This window comes from Nicotiana sylvestris, chromosome 2 (assembly GCF_000393655.2).
Source record: "Nicotiana sylvestris chromosome 2, ASM39365v2, whole genome shotgun sequence".
In the NCBI taxonomy this organism is placed as follows: Eukaryota; Viridiplantae; Streptophyta; class Magnoliopsida; order Solanales; family Solanaceae; genus Nicotiana; species Nicotiana sylvestris.
Window position 1 is genome coordinate 82,675,890 of NC_091058.1, and position 14,641 is coordinate 82,690,530.

General features: G+C 38.3%; 2 protein-coding genes across 2 annotated transcripts; one reads left to right on the top strand and one right to left on the bottom strand.

The window, feature by feature from the left end:
- The first annotated feature begins 5,939 nt into the window (after nt 1-5,939).
- On the top strand, nt 5,940-7,276 carry LOC138885153 (uncharacterized). Its single transcript, XM_070166058.1, has 2 exons — nt 5,940-6,268; nt 6,352-7,276. The coding sequence occupies exons 1-2, from the start codon at nt 5,940-5,942 to the stop codon at nt 7,274-7,276; spliced, it is 1,254 nt and encodes a 417-aa protein (XP_070022159.1).
- Nucleotides 7,277-11,794: 4,518 nt separating this feature from the next.
- Nucleotides 11,795-12,763, bottom strand: LOC138885154 (uncharacterized). Its single transcript, XM_070166059.1, has 2 exons — nt 12,273-12,763; nt 11,795-12,176 (listed from the first exon to the last, which is right to left on the bottom strand). The coding sequence occupies exons 1-2, from the start codon at nt 12,761-12,763 to the stop codon at nt 11,795-11,797; spliced, it is 873 nt and encodes a 290-aa protein (XP_070022160.1).
- Nucleotides 12,764-14,641: the final 1,878 nt, after the last annotated feature.

Here is a 14,641-nt window from a genome sequence, read left to right on the forward strand (position 1 = left end):
ACCGGATATAACAAGTTTGACAGTTCAAAGATCCAGACAGGAATACATACAGATGCTTGCCATGATTCTACGTTATACTGTCATCACTAAATCAGACTAAATTGTTATGCACATGGAGATACGTCTTATCTAACAACATACTATTTAACAGTCCATCTTAGTTAGGACATGTATCAATTCATATAGAACAAATGCAGTTGGAATGAGCTTAAACAAATACAGGCTAACTATCATTCAACCTATTGCTATATCTTGAACACAAGTACCGTGAAGCAGGCGACGTTCATTTCTTTATTTCTACTTCAAACTTCAAGCTTTCAACAACACATGGTTTCAGAAGTATGTACCTGGAAGTGCTTACAATTGAAGAAGAAGAAAGGTCAGTAGAGTAACAGTGGCAACGAACAGCAGAAACAACAATCTCAAACGCACCAATACCCCAGAAATACACTCAAAGGTAGCCCGGAATGTTTCCTTAAAACCCAGCACAATCAACAACCGAAAGACTCAACTGAACTTGAATTTTAAACAAAGCTGAACTAATAGATCGCAGAAGAAGTTTATGCAAATTGAAATCAAACTTGAGATGTCGACTTCAACTACTAAACTCGAAACTGAATCGAAAAATTCAATGTAATAGTCTTTCTGTTGTTTTGGTTGTCAACTATTTTTTGAAACTCTTTCAAAGTCTCAAATGATATCTCTATTCTCTATCCAGAATTCCCTCTACTTTTCTGATTTTTAAAAACTCTTTTTCTGCCCCTTTCCCTCCTCCGAACCCTTAATGTCTCTCCCCCTCCAACTCTTCTTTCTCTTGCTGTTTTTATAGCTTAGAATCCAGCCTATTCTCCAGCCTATTAACAATTGAACTTCCCCCATGTGCCCTTTTCTGTTTTTCCACTCACAAGTTTAAAAGAAAGGTACCCCCCCATGAGATTCCCCTGACAGCCCCCTTTAAAACTGGCCTGTCCCTTATTTTATTAGCAAACATGGGCAGCCTGAATATGTCCTGACAACACATGCTGTCAAGTTAATTTTAATCCCTTAAAGGCTCCAATGCACATGCTGTCCATAAAAGTAGACAAACAGGGACAACAGTCCTATATCAATTCGAATTGAACTCTGAAATCTATATCAAAACTAACAGCTATAATCAATCCTTAAGTGACTTCTGACTTAACTTGACATATTATAAACAGCTGTACTCAATTTCGTAGTTGGATTCAAATAAATCCTTAGTGAGAACTAAACAGCACGAGTCAGATTAAGTTCCATTCCAGACTGAAAACCAATTGAAGACATATATTGAATCGACTATACTAATTATAACATAGAAACAAACAGTCGATCAAACAAACAACACAAATAGGGCATCAACTGTCTTTGACAATTTTGCACGACACAGGGAAACCACATGCATTATTGATTCGACGATATTAATCAAATTGAAATATGTATATCACTATACGTATTCAAACATAAGCAGAATAACAATCGACCGAATAAAAGGTCTTATGGAGATGGTGAACAACCGATAGCAGAATCCCAGAAATAAACAAACAAACTAATTAAACATGCCGACAAACTAAACTAAACTAAGACAAACAACAAAAAGGAAAAGTGAACTTACTCTGAAAAGCTTAAACACAGATGACCCAGGCCCGAGCTGGATTTGCCCATTTGAGGTCGAACAGATCTTAATCGAGGTGTTCTCGACCGAGAACACTTCGATTAGGGTCTATTAGACCCCAACCTTCCGTTTAAATCTAACCGGATTTCAAATATTCTTGTGTTCTAGGGTTCGAACCTTCAGATTTGGGGTTTTGGGATTTGTGGGTAGATTCGGACCAAACCAAGTTTGGTTTAGTCACGAGTGAGGCTAGGGTAATGGCTGGTGTAAACCTAAGGTGGGTTGGTGTAGATCGGGGTTTTGCTCGAACCTTCAAACGAAGATTCGAGGCGATGGGGGATGATTCGAGGCAAGGGGATAACAGATCCATGTTCAGGGCGGTGAGGTGCATCAGGGGTGTTACTTTGGTGGTCACCAGCGTTGTTGCCGTCGAGTTTACGGTGAGAGTGCACAGGGGCCGCTAGGGTTTGGGTGGTCTAGGTTTGGGGTTTGGGTTTGGGACGATGAAAAAGGGGGGTGTTCGGATGGGGGCGTGGGGTAAGGTTTGGAGTTTATATACGTATTGGGTGGTTAGATCCTGGTCGTTGGATGAAGTGAGATCGAAGTCCAGGATCTTTCATTAAATGAGGAACGGTGTCATTCCAACTAAAGGAGGTTGGGTTGGTCCGGGGTTGAACGGGTCGGGTTCAAACGTGGGTATGGAGATGTGATCTTGGACGTTGATCATTCTGAGATCAACGGTCCAAATCAAACATGATCAAAACGACGTCGTTTGGACTTCCTTGAGGACAACTGATCTGGACCGAGCAAAGCAGTGCTTTTGGGCCTGATTTTTGGGTCCAATTTAAATGGCCCAATTCCGATTTAACTCATTTCTTTTCCTTCTTTTAATTTTTGATTTAAATAAAATTTCTAACTAAATTGTAAAATCAAAATAAAATCATACAAATATTAATTAATACTCAAACAACAATTATCACTCACATTAAACAATTAATTAAAATAAAATTACTCAATGACAACAAATAGAATAAAGATGCATATTTTTGTGATTTTTCCTTTTAAAACCAAATTATGGTTTGATTAATTCCTAATAGTAGAACGATATCCTAAACTCACATGCGACATATATTTTTTGTATTTTGTTCGACAAAACTAAACAATCACAAACAAAACTATAAATAACTGCCAAAAGTGCCTCGCATAACAAAAATTGTACAACAAAACCATTTGTTTATTTTTTTTGATTTCTTTTAGAGTAATTATCGTGTAAACAAAAATCACGTGCTCACAACGTTAAACAACAATATTCATGGCTAAATCACAACCCCAGAACAATGGGTGTTTAGTCACTCATGATGTAATCAAACAATTGCATAAGTGTTGAATCAATTGGAAATACTAGAAAAAGATGAAGAAAACTGAGAATTCTTCGCTTCCTCACGATCTCGTGTGTATCTCTACTCCAAAGTGGCGTCTCCTCTCTCAAAAATAGGTTTAGTCTTGCTTTTATATCAGTTGGGTAGGTCTAGGGCCGAAATAAACTTGTCCCGGGCAAAATAGGACACATTTCACGTCACCAGCGCCCATCCCGGCGCCAGGCGCCCTCCACGGTGCCCCATTATTTGTGCATACTGTTTTTGGCGCCACAGGTGGCGCCAGGCACTGCCTGTGGCGCCCAACTGGCCCTTTTTCCCGGTTTCGTTCGTGTTGGCTCAAATCTCGCGCATTTCGCCCTGTTCCTTTTAGAATTTGGAAAAATGTAAAACATGAAAGTTGTATTCCTTTGAGTTAGGTTTCCAACCATATATTGTGGAGCCAAAATGTAGTTCTGAGCAAAATGTTATGTGTATTTTACTAGACAGTGCGCAATATGCCCTCTTGAGTCTTCGTTTTTTCTTAACTATCAAAGTTGACCCCTGACACGATCCCGACTTAATTCCTTGGACTTTTACTTAGACTTCAAAGCTCCAAATCATTTGAATTCATTCCATAACATCTATATAGCTCGGAATCACTCCTACAAAGCATAAAACACATCGTTAGTGCAAAACATTAGCGATTAAAGCGCAAACTCAATTAAAGTACAGTAAATTAGAGTGTAATAATCGACTAAAATACATAATTATAGCCTATCATCTAACACATCCTTATTCTACCTAGGATCTGGTTGAATTACTTACACATTTTGTTGGATAGGTCAAGCTTAGCTCAGACTCATTTGTGTTAGTATTGTTAGTTAATTATTCACAAATTTTGCATGATAGGCAATAGTTTGGTCTATCCTCTTTCAACTTCTAGTTGGATTGCTCACAATATTTTGCCGAAGAAGTTAAAATAACCTCAAACTCTTTCCTGCCCGAAGTTGTTTAAGTTTTTACAATTTTTGTCCGGTAAAAAAATTTGGTCCATCGTTATTTTATCTATCTAGTTGAATTGCTCATGAAGTTTGCCGAATACGTCAAACTTGGCTGAGAGGGTTCGCTTGCTTTTGTATATGATATATTTTTAACAGGTAAAATGTGAAAAATATTCTTTTACAATACAAAATTATATAATTTACATTTCACTATATTTTGCGTAATTACAATAATTTTTGCGTTAATCAATTGTCTTGTATTATTCTAGTACAACAGAGAAAAATTTTAAACTATGTTAAATTTCTGGCTAGATCGGATTCCTCTCATATTCCTCAAATTATAATTTCAGAATTTCAATTTCAATCTACCTTAACATAGCTGAAATTAATAATTGACACTAGTTCTATTACTTTGTAAATTCAATTTGGCATTCGCAATTAAGGATCGTTGAAGTGTTTAGGCTAATATTATATTGGGCAGCGTCTTTTTGGTCCCATTGTATTGGAAAAAACTGAATCTAAATATTGAAGATGACGTGTCATGACACATGGACTGGTCAAAAGGTCAAAACGCAATAAATAGCCAAGAGGCACGGGAGACAACATATATGAGGAGAAGAAAACAACATAGGTGTGGACCGTTACTCAAATAGATACGAGTCTCGTACCTATTCGAGTCATTTAAAGACCGAAGATCGGAAGAAGTTAAAGATACGAATCTGATGACGTAAAAGAGTCTAAATACAATATTAAATATCAAATACGTTAGAGAATTTGAATTAAATAGAAATGATTGTGTAACCTTTCTTTTAATGTCATTTATTGCTCATAATTGCCTCATTAAGACAAAGGCATTACATCTTCTCCTAGAATCAATTATAAAAGGAGAAGGACTCAACATCTGTAAGGACAAGAAATATTATTGAGATTACACTGAAATACAAAATTACTTATTACTTTGTTATTCTCAAAAGTCTTTTATTATTTTCGTCTCCAGATTATCAGTAACCCGAATTTCTTTATATTTCTAAGCTTTGATCAAAGACTCAGATTTTGGTTAAAAAATTGGTTCCGTTACCGGGAATTTGATAATCTTCTCTTTTAAGCTACATTCCAGCTGTTGTTATCATCATGTCAAACAACAATAACAGTGAAAACACTTTGGGAAACCATGAAAATCAAATCCATCAAAATCAAGAAGATTTAGAGAACATTGACGTGGTTCCCTCCCCTCAAAATTCACCACGTCAATCTCGTGAAGGCACTCCTGCTCCTGAATCTCGTGCTGATCAACAAGAGCAATCTGAACATTTTGAAGGGGTAGATGAAGCTTTACAAAAAGTAATTGATGCACGGGTTAACAAAGCTCTTTAGGCTCTAGTTAGTCGATTACCTGTTGCACCACCCACACCTACACCTAATAATAATACATTGGAGAATCCTCGTTCTGGCCTTATTAATTCTGGAAATGGAGGAACCCCCAGTGAACCACAAGAAGGAGAACTAGGTAATTCAAATAATTCTCATTTGCAAAATTTAGTATTAACTTTGCAGAAATAGCTTAAGGAACAAAATGAGCGCATCGAGCAAATCCCTGGAGTTCCCCCTGTAATTAAAGGAGTGGATGTGGATAAATACTCACAACAACCTTGGAAACCAAGTGTTGCTCCCCTTCCAATCCCTAAAAAGTTCAAAATGCCTGACATCTCGAAATATAATGGCACAACAGACCCACGTGATCACGTAGCTGCATTTACAATAGGCGTGAAAGGCAATGACTTGACCAAACAAGAAATTGAATCAGTACTGGTCAAGAAATTTGGAGAAACACTCACCAAGGGCGCATTAACCTGGTATTCTCTTTTACCCGAAAATTCTATTAATTCTTTTGTTGAGCTTGCAGATTCTTTTATTAAAGCACACTCGGGAGCTCAAAAGGTTGAGAAAAGAATGGAGGATATTTTCAAAATCAAGCAAGGCGACTCCCAGTTGCTCAGGGATTTTGTTGATAGATTCCAACATGAAAGAATGACTTTACCTCGTGTACCTGATAACTGGGCTGCAATAGCTTTTGCAAGCAACTTAAATGACAAAAGCTCAGAAGCCACGAAAAGACTTAAAGAAAGTCTTCGAGAGTTTCCTGCAACCACGTGGAATGACGTTTATAACAGGTATAGTACGAAGTTGCGAATTGAGGAAGATACCGTACCTCAGTTTCATCATGAAGAGAGGAGCAATTCCAGGAGATCAGAAGCTAAAAAAAGATCAGGTAAAAACAGGTACGATCCATATATGGGACCTCAGGGAAAGACTTTCGGTCAAAGCAGGATAGTCAACGATATGATCAAAAATCGAGGAACAGGGAATCTGGTTCTTCATCAAGGTTCAGAAATGACCGAAACCGACAAGAGTCACGAGATAATGACAGTAGTTTAAAGGCAAGGTTCGGCGGATATAACTTGAATGTCACTACCTCTGAGCTCGTAGCTGTTTTGAGGAGCATGGGAGATAAGGTACGATGGCCAAAAGAGATGCGGTCAAATCCAAATAGACGTAATCCAGACCATTGGTGTGAATTCCATAATGATCACGGGCACAAAACTTCAGAATGTAGATTCTTACAAAGTGAAGTGGATCATCTATGGAAACAAGGGTATCTCACTGAGTTATTTAGTAAGAAAGGTAAGCAAGCCTATATGAAAAATAGGCAGGAGCCACCAAAGCCCCCTTCACCCAAGAGAACCGTGAATGTTATAAGTGGGGGTGAAGATATTCACGGTATAACATATACGGCTTCCAACAAAGTTTCTAAAGTAATGATAACACACGGGAAACGAGTACGGCAGGTTTTAGAAAACGAAAGTATTTCTTTTGATGATGCGTATATTGAAGGAGTAATGTCCCCACACAACGACGCACTGGTAATATCTTTACTTGTATATGATACTAATGTAAAACGAGTTTTGATTGATCCAGGAAGTTCCGTGAATATTATACTATTAAGGGTATTACGTGAAATGCAAGCTGAAGACAAAATGATACCTAAGGCGCATACCCTATCAAGGTTCGACAATTCAAGCATGGTAACAAAAGGAGAGGTAATTCTAACAACCTTTGTTGCAGGTGTTGTTAAAGAAACTAAATTTCAGGTAGTAGATATGGAAATGGCTTACAATATGATCATGGGGAGACCTTGGATCCATGATATGGATGATGTCCCATCAAATCTACATCAAGTTATTAAATTCCCATCACCGTGGGGAATTTGCCAAATTCGTGGGGATTAGCAGACAGCCAGAAGTATCAACGCTGTAACAGATACGAGCACCGTAAATAAAGAAAAATAGCAATTACAGGAAACAGTTGAAGGTATCAAGGATCAAACCTCAACCGAACAAGAAAAGACAGATTTAGACTCGAGACCTGATACAATTCAGGAACTTGAAGATAATGAAGATATCAAAACAACAATTGAAGAGCTCGAGGCTGTGATATTATTTGAGCAATGGCCTGAACGGAAGGTTTATGTGAGCCAATTTAAGCTCATACATGCGAGGTATGTTGATTGAATTTTTAAAAGCTAACGTGGACTGTTTTGCTTGGTCCAATGCTGATATGACAGGGATACCACCGGATGTGATGACTCACAAACTAAAGGAACACCCATCCTTCACACCAGTAAAGCAAAAGAAAAGTAAGCAAGGAGCTTTCAAAAATTAGGTGATTCAAGATGAGGTCCAAAAGCTATTAAAAATTGGGTCAATACGCGAGGTAAAGTATCCTAATTGGTTAGCAAACACAGTTGTTTTACCTAAGAAAAATGGTAAGTGGCGGGTTTGCATGGATTATATAGATCTTAACAAAGCCTGGCCAAAAGATTCTTTCCCTTTACCGCATATAGATCAGTTAATTGATGCAATTGCAGGACATGAACTTTTGAGTTTTTTAGATACATATTCGGGGTACAACCAAATTAAAATGGACCCCAGTGACGAAGAAAAAACTTCTTTCATCACAGACAGGGGGACTTACTGTTATAAAGTAATGCCCTTTGGTCTCAGAAATGCTGGAGCAACCTATCAAAGGTTGGTCACCAAAATGTTCCAAGAATATTTAGGAAAAACCATGGAGGTATATATAGACGATATGCTCATCAAAACCCAACATTCTCATGATCATATTTCTCATTTATCTGTTACATTTGAAATTTTACGAAAATTTAATATGAAACTCAATCCAGAAAAATGTGCATTTGGGGTTGACTCAGGCAAATTTTTGGGCTTCTCGTTTCTAACCGTGGTATTGAGGTAAATCCTTCTCAGATCAAAGCAATAGAGAAGATCCCTGATATCCTTACGAGTAAAAAAGAAGTCCAAAGGCTAACGGGAAGAATTGCAGCCTTGCGGAGATTTATTCCCAAATCTTCAGAAAAATGCTTTAAATTTTTTTCCGCACTCAAAAAGCAAGATCATTTTGAATGGAACGAAGATTGCCAACAAGCCCTTAGAAATTTAAAAGCTTACTTGTCAAATCCACCACTATTGGGAAAACCAAAAGAAGGAGAAAATCTACTCATCTATTTGGCCGTGTCAGAAGTTGCGGTAAGTGCTGTTTTAGTCCGTGAGGACCAAGGTAAACAATCTCCTATCTATTATGTAAGCAAGTCTCTATTAGATGCTGAAACACGATATCCACAACTAGAAAAATTAGCATTAGCTTTGATCATGGTGTCTAGAAAATTAAGACCTTATTTTCAATGTCATCCCATTGTTGTAGTTACTGCTTTTCCATTACGAAACATTTTGCATAAACATGAATTGTCAGGGAGGTTAGCAAAATGGGCTATAGAATTAAGTGAATACGAAATCATTTATCAACCTAGGACTGCTATAAAATCTCAAGTATTAGCCGATTTCGTAGCTGATTTTAGCCAGGGGATGCATTTAGAAGCAGAAAAAGAATTACAAGTTTTTAATGGTGCAAACCCGGGGACTTGGATTTTATTCACTGATGGTTCGTCTAATGTAAAAGAAGCAGGCCTAGGGATAGTTCTCATACCACCTACGGGTGAGACTATTAGACAGGCTATAAAATGTTATTCTATAACTAACAGTGAAGCAGAGTATGAGGCTGTAATTGCAGGTCTAGAATTGGCACGAGATTTTCGGCATAACACAGATTATAATCAAGAGTGATTCTCAACTCGTGGTCAATCAAATGCTGGGGACTTATACAGCCAGGGAGACACGAATGCAAGAATATATCGAAAAGGTACGGGAACTAATAAAGCAATTCCAAACTTGGAAAGTAATGCAGATCCCAAGAGATGAGAATGTGGAGGCAGATGCTTTAGCTAATCTCGCATCTGCAGCAGACGTAGCAAACGACGCAAATGCTTCAGTCGTACATTTATTTCATTCTGTTCTCGAACCTGATAAGAACGAGGTAAATTTTAATCATTTAACATGGGATTGGAGAAACGAAATTCTTGTTTTTTACAGTGCGGAACCGTGCCTGCTGACAAAAGAAAAGCTTATGCACTTCGCAATAAAGCTGCTCGTTACTGTTTACATGAAGGAAATCTTTATCGAAAGATGTTCGGTGGGCCATTAGCAAGGTGTCTCGGACCTTCCCAAACAGAATATGTGATGAGAGAAGTACATGAAGGACATTGTGGAAATCACGTAGGAGGAAGGTCGCTGGTAAAAACGCTGATTCGAGCAAGGTATTATTGGCCTAAAATGGAAGAAGAATCAAACGGCTTCGTGTCCAAGTGTGATAAATGTCAAAGATACTGCAATAATATGCATAGACCAGCTGAGCTATTGCACCGTGTTATAGCCCCGTGGCCCTTTATGAAATGGGGAATGGATATCGTAGGTCCATTGCCACAAGCAAAAGGTCAGGTGAAATTTCTACTTGTACTTACAGATTATTTTACTAAATGGGTAAAAGCATGAGCATTTAAACAGGTGCGAGAGAAGGAAGTTAAAGACTTCATATGGAGAAATATAATATGTCGTTTTGGAGCACCAAAGGAAATCGTGTGTGACAACGGTCCGCAATTCATAGGAGCTCAAATCACTGAATTTTTTCAAAGTTGGCAAATCAAAAGGATAACATCTACACCATACCATCCAGTGGGTAATGGACAAGCGGAATCCACAAACAAGGTCATTATCAACAACTTGAAGAAAAGGTTACAGGATTCAAAAGGTAATTGGCCTGAGGTATTACCTGGAGTATTATGGGCTTATCGTACAACGACAAAAACAAGCACGGGAGAAACACCCTTTTCAATGGTTTATGGTGCGGAGGCTTTAATTCTAGCTGAAATAGGAGAATCGAGCACACGGTACATTCAAGCAACGGAGGAATCAAATGGTGAAGAGATGCGGGTGAATCTTGATTTGCTCGAAGGAAGAAGAGAAGCTGCATTAATAAGGATGGCAGCACAAAAGCAAGTAATTGAATGGTATTATAACAGGAAAGCACGCCTCAAATTCTTTAAAATTGGGGACTTCGTGCTTAAAAATGTGTTCCAATCTACAAAAGCTGCTAATTCAGGAAAGCTAAGTCCAACATGGGAAGGACCCTACAGAGTTCGTGACATTGCGGGAAAAGGATCATACGAGTTGGAGACAATGGATGGCAAGGTTCAACCCTCGCATTGGAATGCTGTCCACCTAAAGCGATATTATTTCTGAGAAAGTACCTACGATCAAGTATCGCTGTATTAGAATTTTTCTATGAATTGTTAAAATTTTACTAACGATTTTAGATGCTAGGCAAAAACCCTAACTCGTGCCAAATGATGAGTCACGACCTGCACGGCAAAATGGAATATTCTAAAATTCCCAGCCCAGGGTTAAAAATTAATCTGATGGAAATACACACGGGTTAGGCAGTCTTCATCTTTAATCGTACCTCCGAGTCCCGTATATTTTTCTATTTTCAGGAAAAAGGACCAAATTGTGAGAAACAAACAAGTGCTCAAGGCTTTATACTTCAGCTCTCAAACACTTGGGGGACTGCATATTGTATACAAATACGTGCGGTAAGACAGAGACGTAAATTGAAACAAGTATCGAGCAGAAGTTACGGAACCTCAGCATTCATCATTGTGTTCTTTCCTATCAAAACAAAGGAAGATGAAAAACATTCATCATAGTGTTCTTTCCCATGAGAATAACGGAATCACCTCTCAAACCCTTCCTAATACATTAAGATAGGGTCATGACTGTGTATTGAAACAGGTTATAAGGAAAAACCTTGTTGAATAGTATTTACTTTATAAAAATCTGTTGCAAGAAAAATAGTTACGAGAAAGTTATAGATGTATCTCAATACATGTAATATTCAAAAGCTTGTCCAAGTTCATGAATAAAAACTTGTCAAAGTTGTTTCAAACAAAACATGTGTGTTCCTATTTCTTTCATCGTATTATAACACCATTATGAAGTTGACACGTCTTCTTCATTAAGTGTCGATATATAAAAGGGCCCTCTTTTATAAACCTCATGTTAATAAGTCATAAGGAGAATCATAAAGCATTTTGAAAGGATAAAAATGCTAAACTATTCTATAAGTCCGAAGTAGATAAGGAAAAGGCAAGAATAGAGCACATTGAAGTACTAACAAACTTCTTGATATAATTAAAAAGACTAAGTAAGAACTTAATCAACAAAAAGTTTATACAAGTGCCCCATTATGATAACTGGGGACTTTTACCAAAAAATCCCTTAAAAATAACTAAGGGATAAAACCATCCTCTAACAAAGAAAGTAAAAACAAAGTATGGAAATTTAACTAGTCACTGAAGAGGTTGGCACATCAGAAGTTGCAATATTAATTTCACTTTCAGAAACAGCCACAGCCACGGTGACAACTTCTGAAGAAGCAGCAATAGGAGCGGTTTCAGCTGGGCTTGAAGTGTTAGGTTGAACGAGGGGAGCAAGAGTCACGGAAGTTTCAGCTTTCATAGACTGAGTCGTAGAACTTTCACCCTCGGAAGCTGGAATTGCAACATCTTCAACTTCAACTGCCATAGCAACGACTTCGTTATTTACAGGTTCCTTAGCCACGGGAGCTTCAATTGCCGGAGAAGGAAAGTCAAATGATTGTTGGGTTCTTTCAGTGGTCTCTAAAACTTTGGCCAACTCTGAGTCTAAGTCAAAGTTTTCTTGACTGGCCTCCATTAAAGCATCACGACGAGAGTTTAAGAAAGCCCAACTCACCTCTAAATCAAACTTCTCCTCAAGAAGTCCATACTCCATTTCCCACATAGCAAGATCATTCTTTAACACTTGATGTTCAGCTAAATGAGAATCAAGGGAAGCTTCAAGGGAGGCATGGGAACTTTCTAAGGCATGTACTTTGTCAGAGGAGATCTTTAAATCAGCTTGAACTTGAGTCAAGTTCTGCACTAATTCTCCTGCATATTCTTCTTTCTTGTCCAAGAGTGCCTTAAGTTCTCTGATTTCTTCACTTGACTTTGATAATTGTTCTGAAAAGCAACATTCAAGGCGCTCCTTGTCTTTTTCAAATTGACTTGAAGAAGCTTTGGCAACTGCTAGCTTAGAAGTCGGACTTCGCTTTTGCTGCTCCAGGTGATTTCTACTCTCTTGCAATTCTTCTATGGTTCCCTGAGCATTCTCAAACTGCTCTTTGCAATTATCTGCTTCTAGCTGGGCTCTCTTGGCTATTTCCTCAGCCTCGTGGATAGACTTTTCAAACTCACGAGTTTTCTTTTCCAGAAGGGAAATTCTTCCCATCAATTATGTACCAATGAGGTTAGCCTACAGTGACAACTCATAGAAATAAGAATTTAGAGATAAAAAAGCTTGTTAGTAAGTAGAGAAAAAAATACCTTCAAAGTAGAATGAACTATGTCATTCATCAGAGTTAAGCAACTATGACTGCTCATCTTCTTCTTCTCAATATCTCCAATCAAAGGCCTAAGCCAGGCATCTGCTCCACCAGACTTCCTTAAAAGACTGTTATTAGCAGGAACTTCAAGTGTAACGCTCCTCATAGCCAAGCTTCTGCTACTGGAACCCTCCTCTGCATATTGAACAGAGGGAGGGGGAGCTATAGAAGGAGGAGCAGTAGAAGAAGTGAAAATAACAGGAGTCAAAGGACTCGAAGCAGTTAAGGAAGCAGAGACAGGCAAGGGAGCAGATAGATAAGGGAGCAGGAATAGATAGAATTGGTAAGGAAGCACTTGAAACCAACGGAGGAATAGAAGGAATGGGAACAGAGGAAGAAAAAAGAACTTCATCTAAACTGGACGTAGTTCTCCACTTTCAAAACCACCAATAAAGAGGCGTTGAATAGACTCGTTGGTGTCCCTCGGAGTGGTTTCATCATCAGAAGGAATGCGAACAGGTTCGATAAGAGAGGCACGGACAGGAGTAACTTCAGCTTCATCCTCGGAAACGATGCTTCTCCTAATTCTTGGTCTAGCTATTAAAGAAGTGTCTTCATCTTCATCATTCTCAGAATCCTCTTCTACAAATTTCCTCTTTGATAGCGTAGCTTGAGTTCTCTCCAAAGAGAGTGAAGTACCAGAAGAGGCTCGAAGGGCAATAGCTACTTCAGCTGTCATTCCTCGAATAGCAAATCCTGACAAAAAGAAGGATGAAAAAAGTTAGAAACAAGAAGGGACTTAACATACAAAAAAGCATAAAGAGATGCATACCGTGAGTTTTCACTTTCCAAACATGTAAATTGGAAATGAATTTCCAAGTTCTTGCCTCCATAGGCACGGCTTTCAAGATTGAATCTACCCAACCACGGAAATTAGGAACGGGTTCCACATCTCCCATAGTTTCTATAGAAAAGCAAAAAGAAACGAAATTAGAAAAGAAATTGAAATTCTTAAAGATAGGTACGGTAAGTAAAAAAAACCTTACGTGCAAAGTTCCACTTCTCAGGGAAGGGGATATTTGTTTCACCCACCAAATCAACTGTGCGAACAGCAACATAACGAGTGTACTACCCACGATCCTTGTCATCTTCAGGGCTTACCAAGACCCTTTTACTTCTTGCAGTTAAAGTAAAAATCCCATGGCGGAATAATTTGGGGTGGTAAAGATGAATAAGGTGGGGAAAGGTAAAGCTAACATTGGCTTTTACAGACAAATATCTCAAACAAGCCATTGCTCTCCATACAAGGGGGCCAATTTGTCCCAAACAAATTTTGAAAAAGCGACATAAATCAAGTATAACTGGGTCAATAGCAGGAATAAATCCCAAAGTGAAGGGATAAGTATAAACAAAAGAAAATCCAATCCTAAAGGAAGATATTCTTTGGTTTGGATTAGGGATCACTATACGAAGATCACTTCTCCAGTTGCAATCTTTTCGAACAATAGAAATCAAAGGTTCAGTGATTAGAGAAGGAAAAGTGTCAGCTTTCTCTAAATTAGCAACTTGATCACGAAGAGATTTCCTATCATTCTCAAAGGACAAGTCATTAGTTACTATTTCCTCAACTAAAGGCTCTTGAAGAGGCTCAAAAAGTTCTTTACCTTTAGAAGAGGATTTCTTAGTGATAGAACCTCTAGAAATAGTGCTAAAATTAGAAGAAGGAGTGATGGAACCAGAGGAACCACCACGAACGGATCCTAGGCTACGAAGCCTGCCACCTC

What these genes read in the sequence shown, in the direction of transcription:
- LOC138885153 (XM_070166058.1), top strand. Translation starts at nt 5,940, where the DNA reads ATGGAGGATATTTTCAAAATCAAGCAAGGCGACTCCCAGTTGCTCAGG. An exon ending in AAAAGATCAGGTAAAAACAG is followed by an intron (nt 6,269 to 6,351) that starts GTACGATCCATA and finishes ATCGAGGAACAG; the next exon opens with GGAATCTGGTTCTTCATCAA.
- LOC138885154 (XM_070166059.1), bottom strand. Translation starts at nt 12,763, where the DNA reads ATGGGAAGAATTTCCCTTCTGGAAAAGAAAACTCGTGAGTTTGAAAAG. An exon ending in TTAAAGAATGATCTTGCTAT is followed by an intron (nt 12,177 to 12,272) that starts GTGGGAAATGGA and finishes AATGGAGGCCAG; the next exon opens with TCAAGAAAACTTTGACTTAG.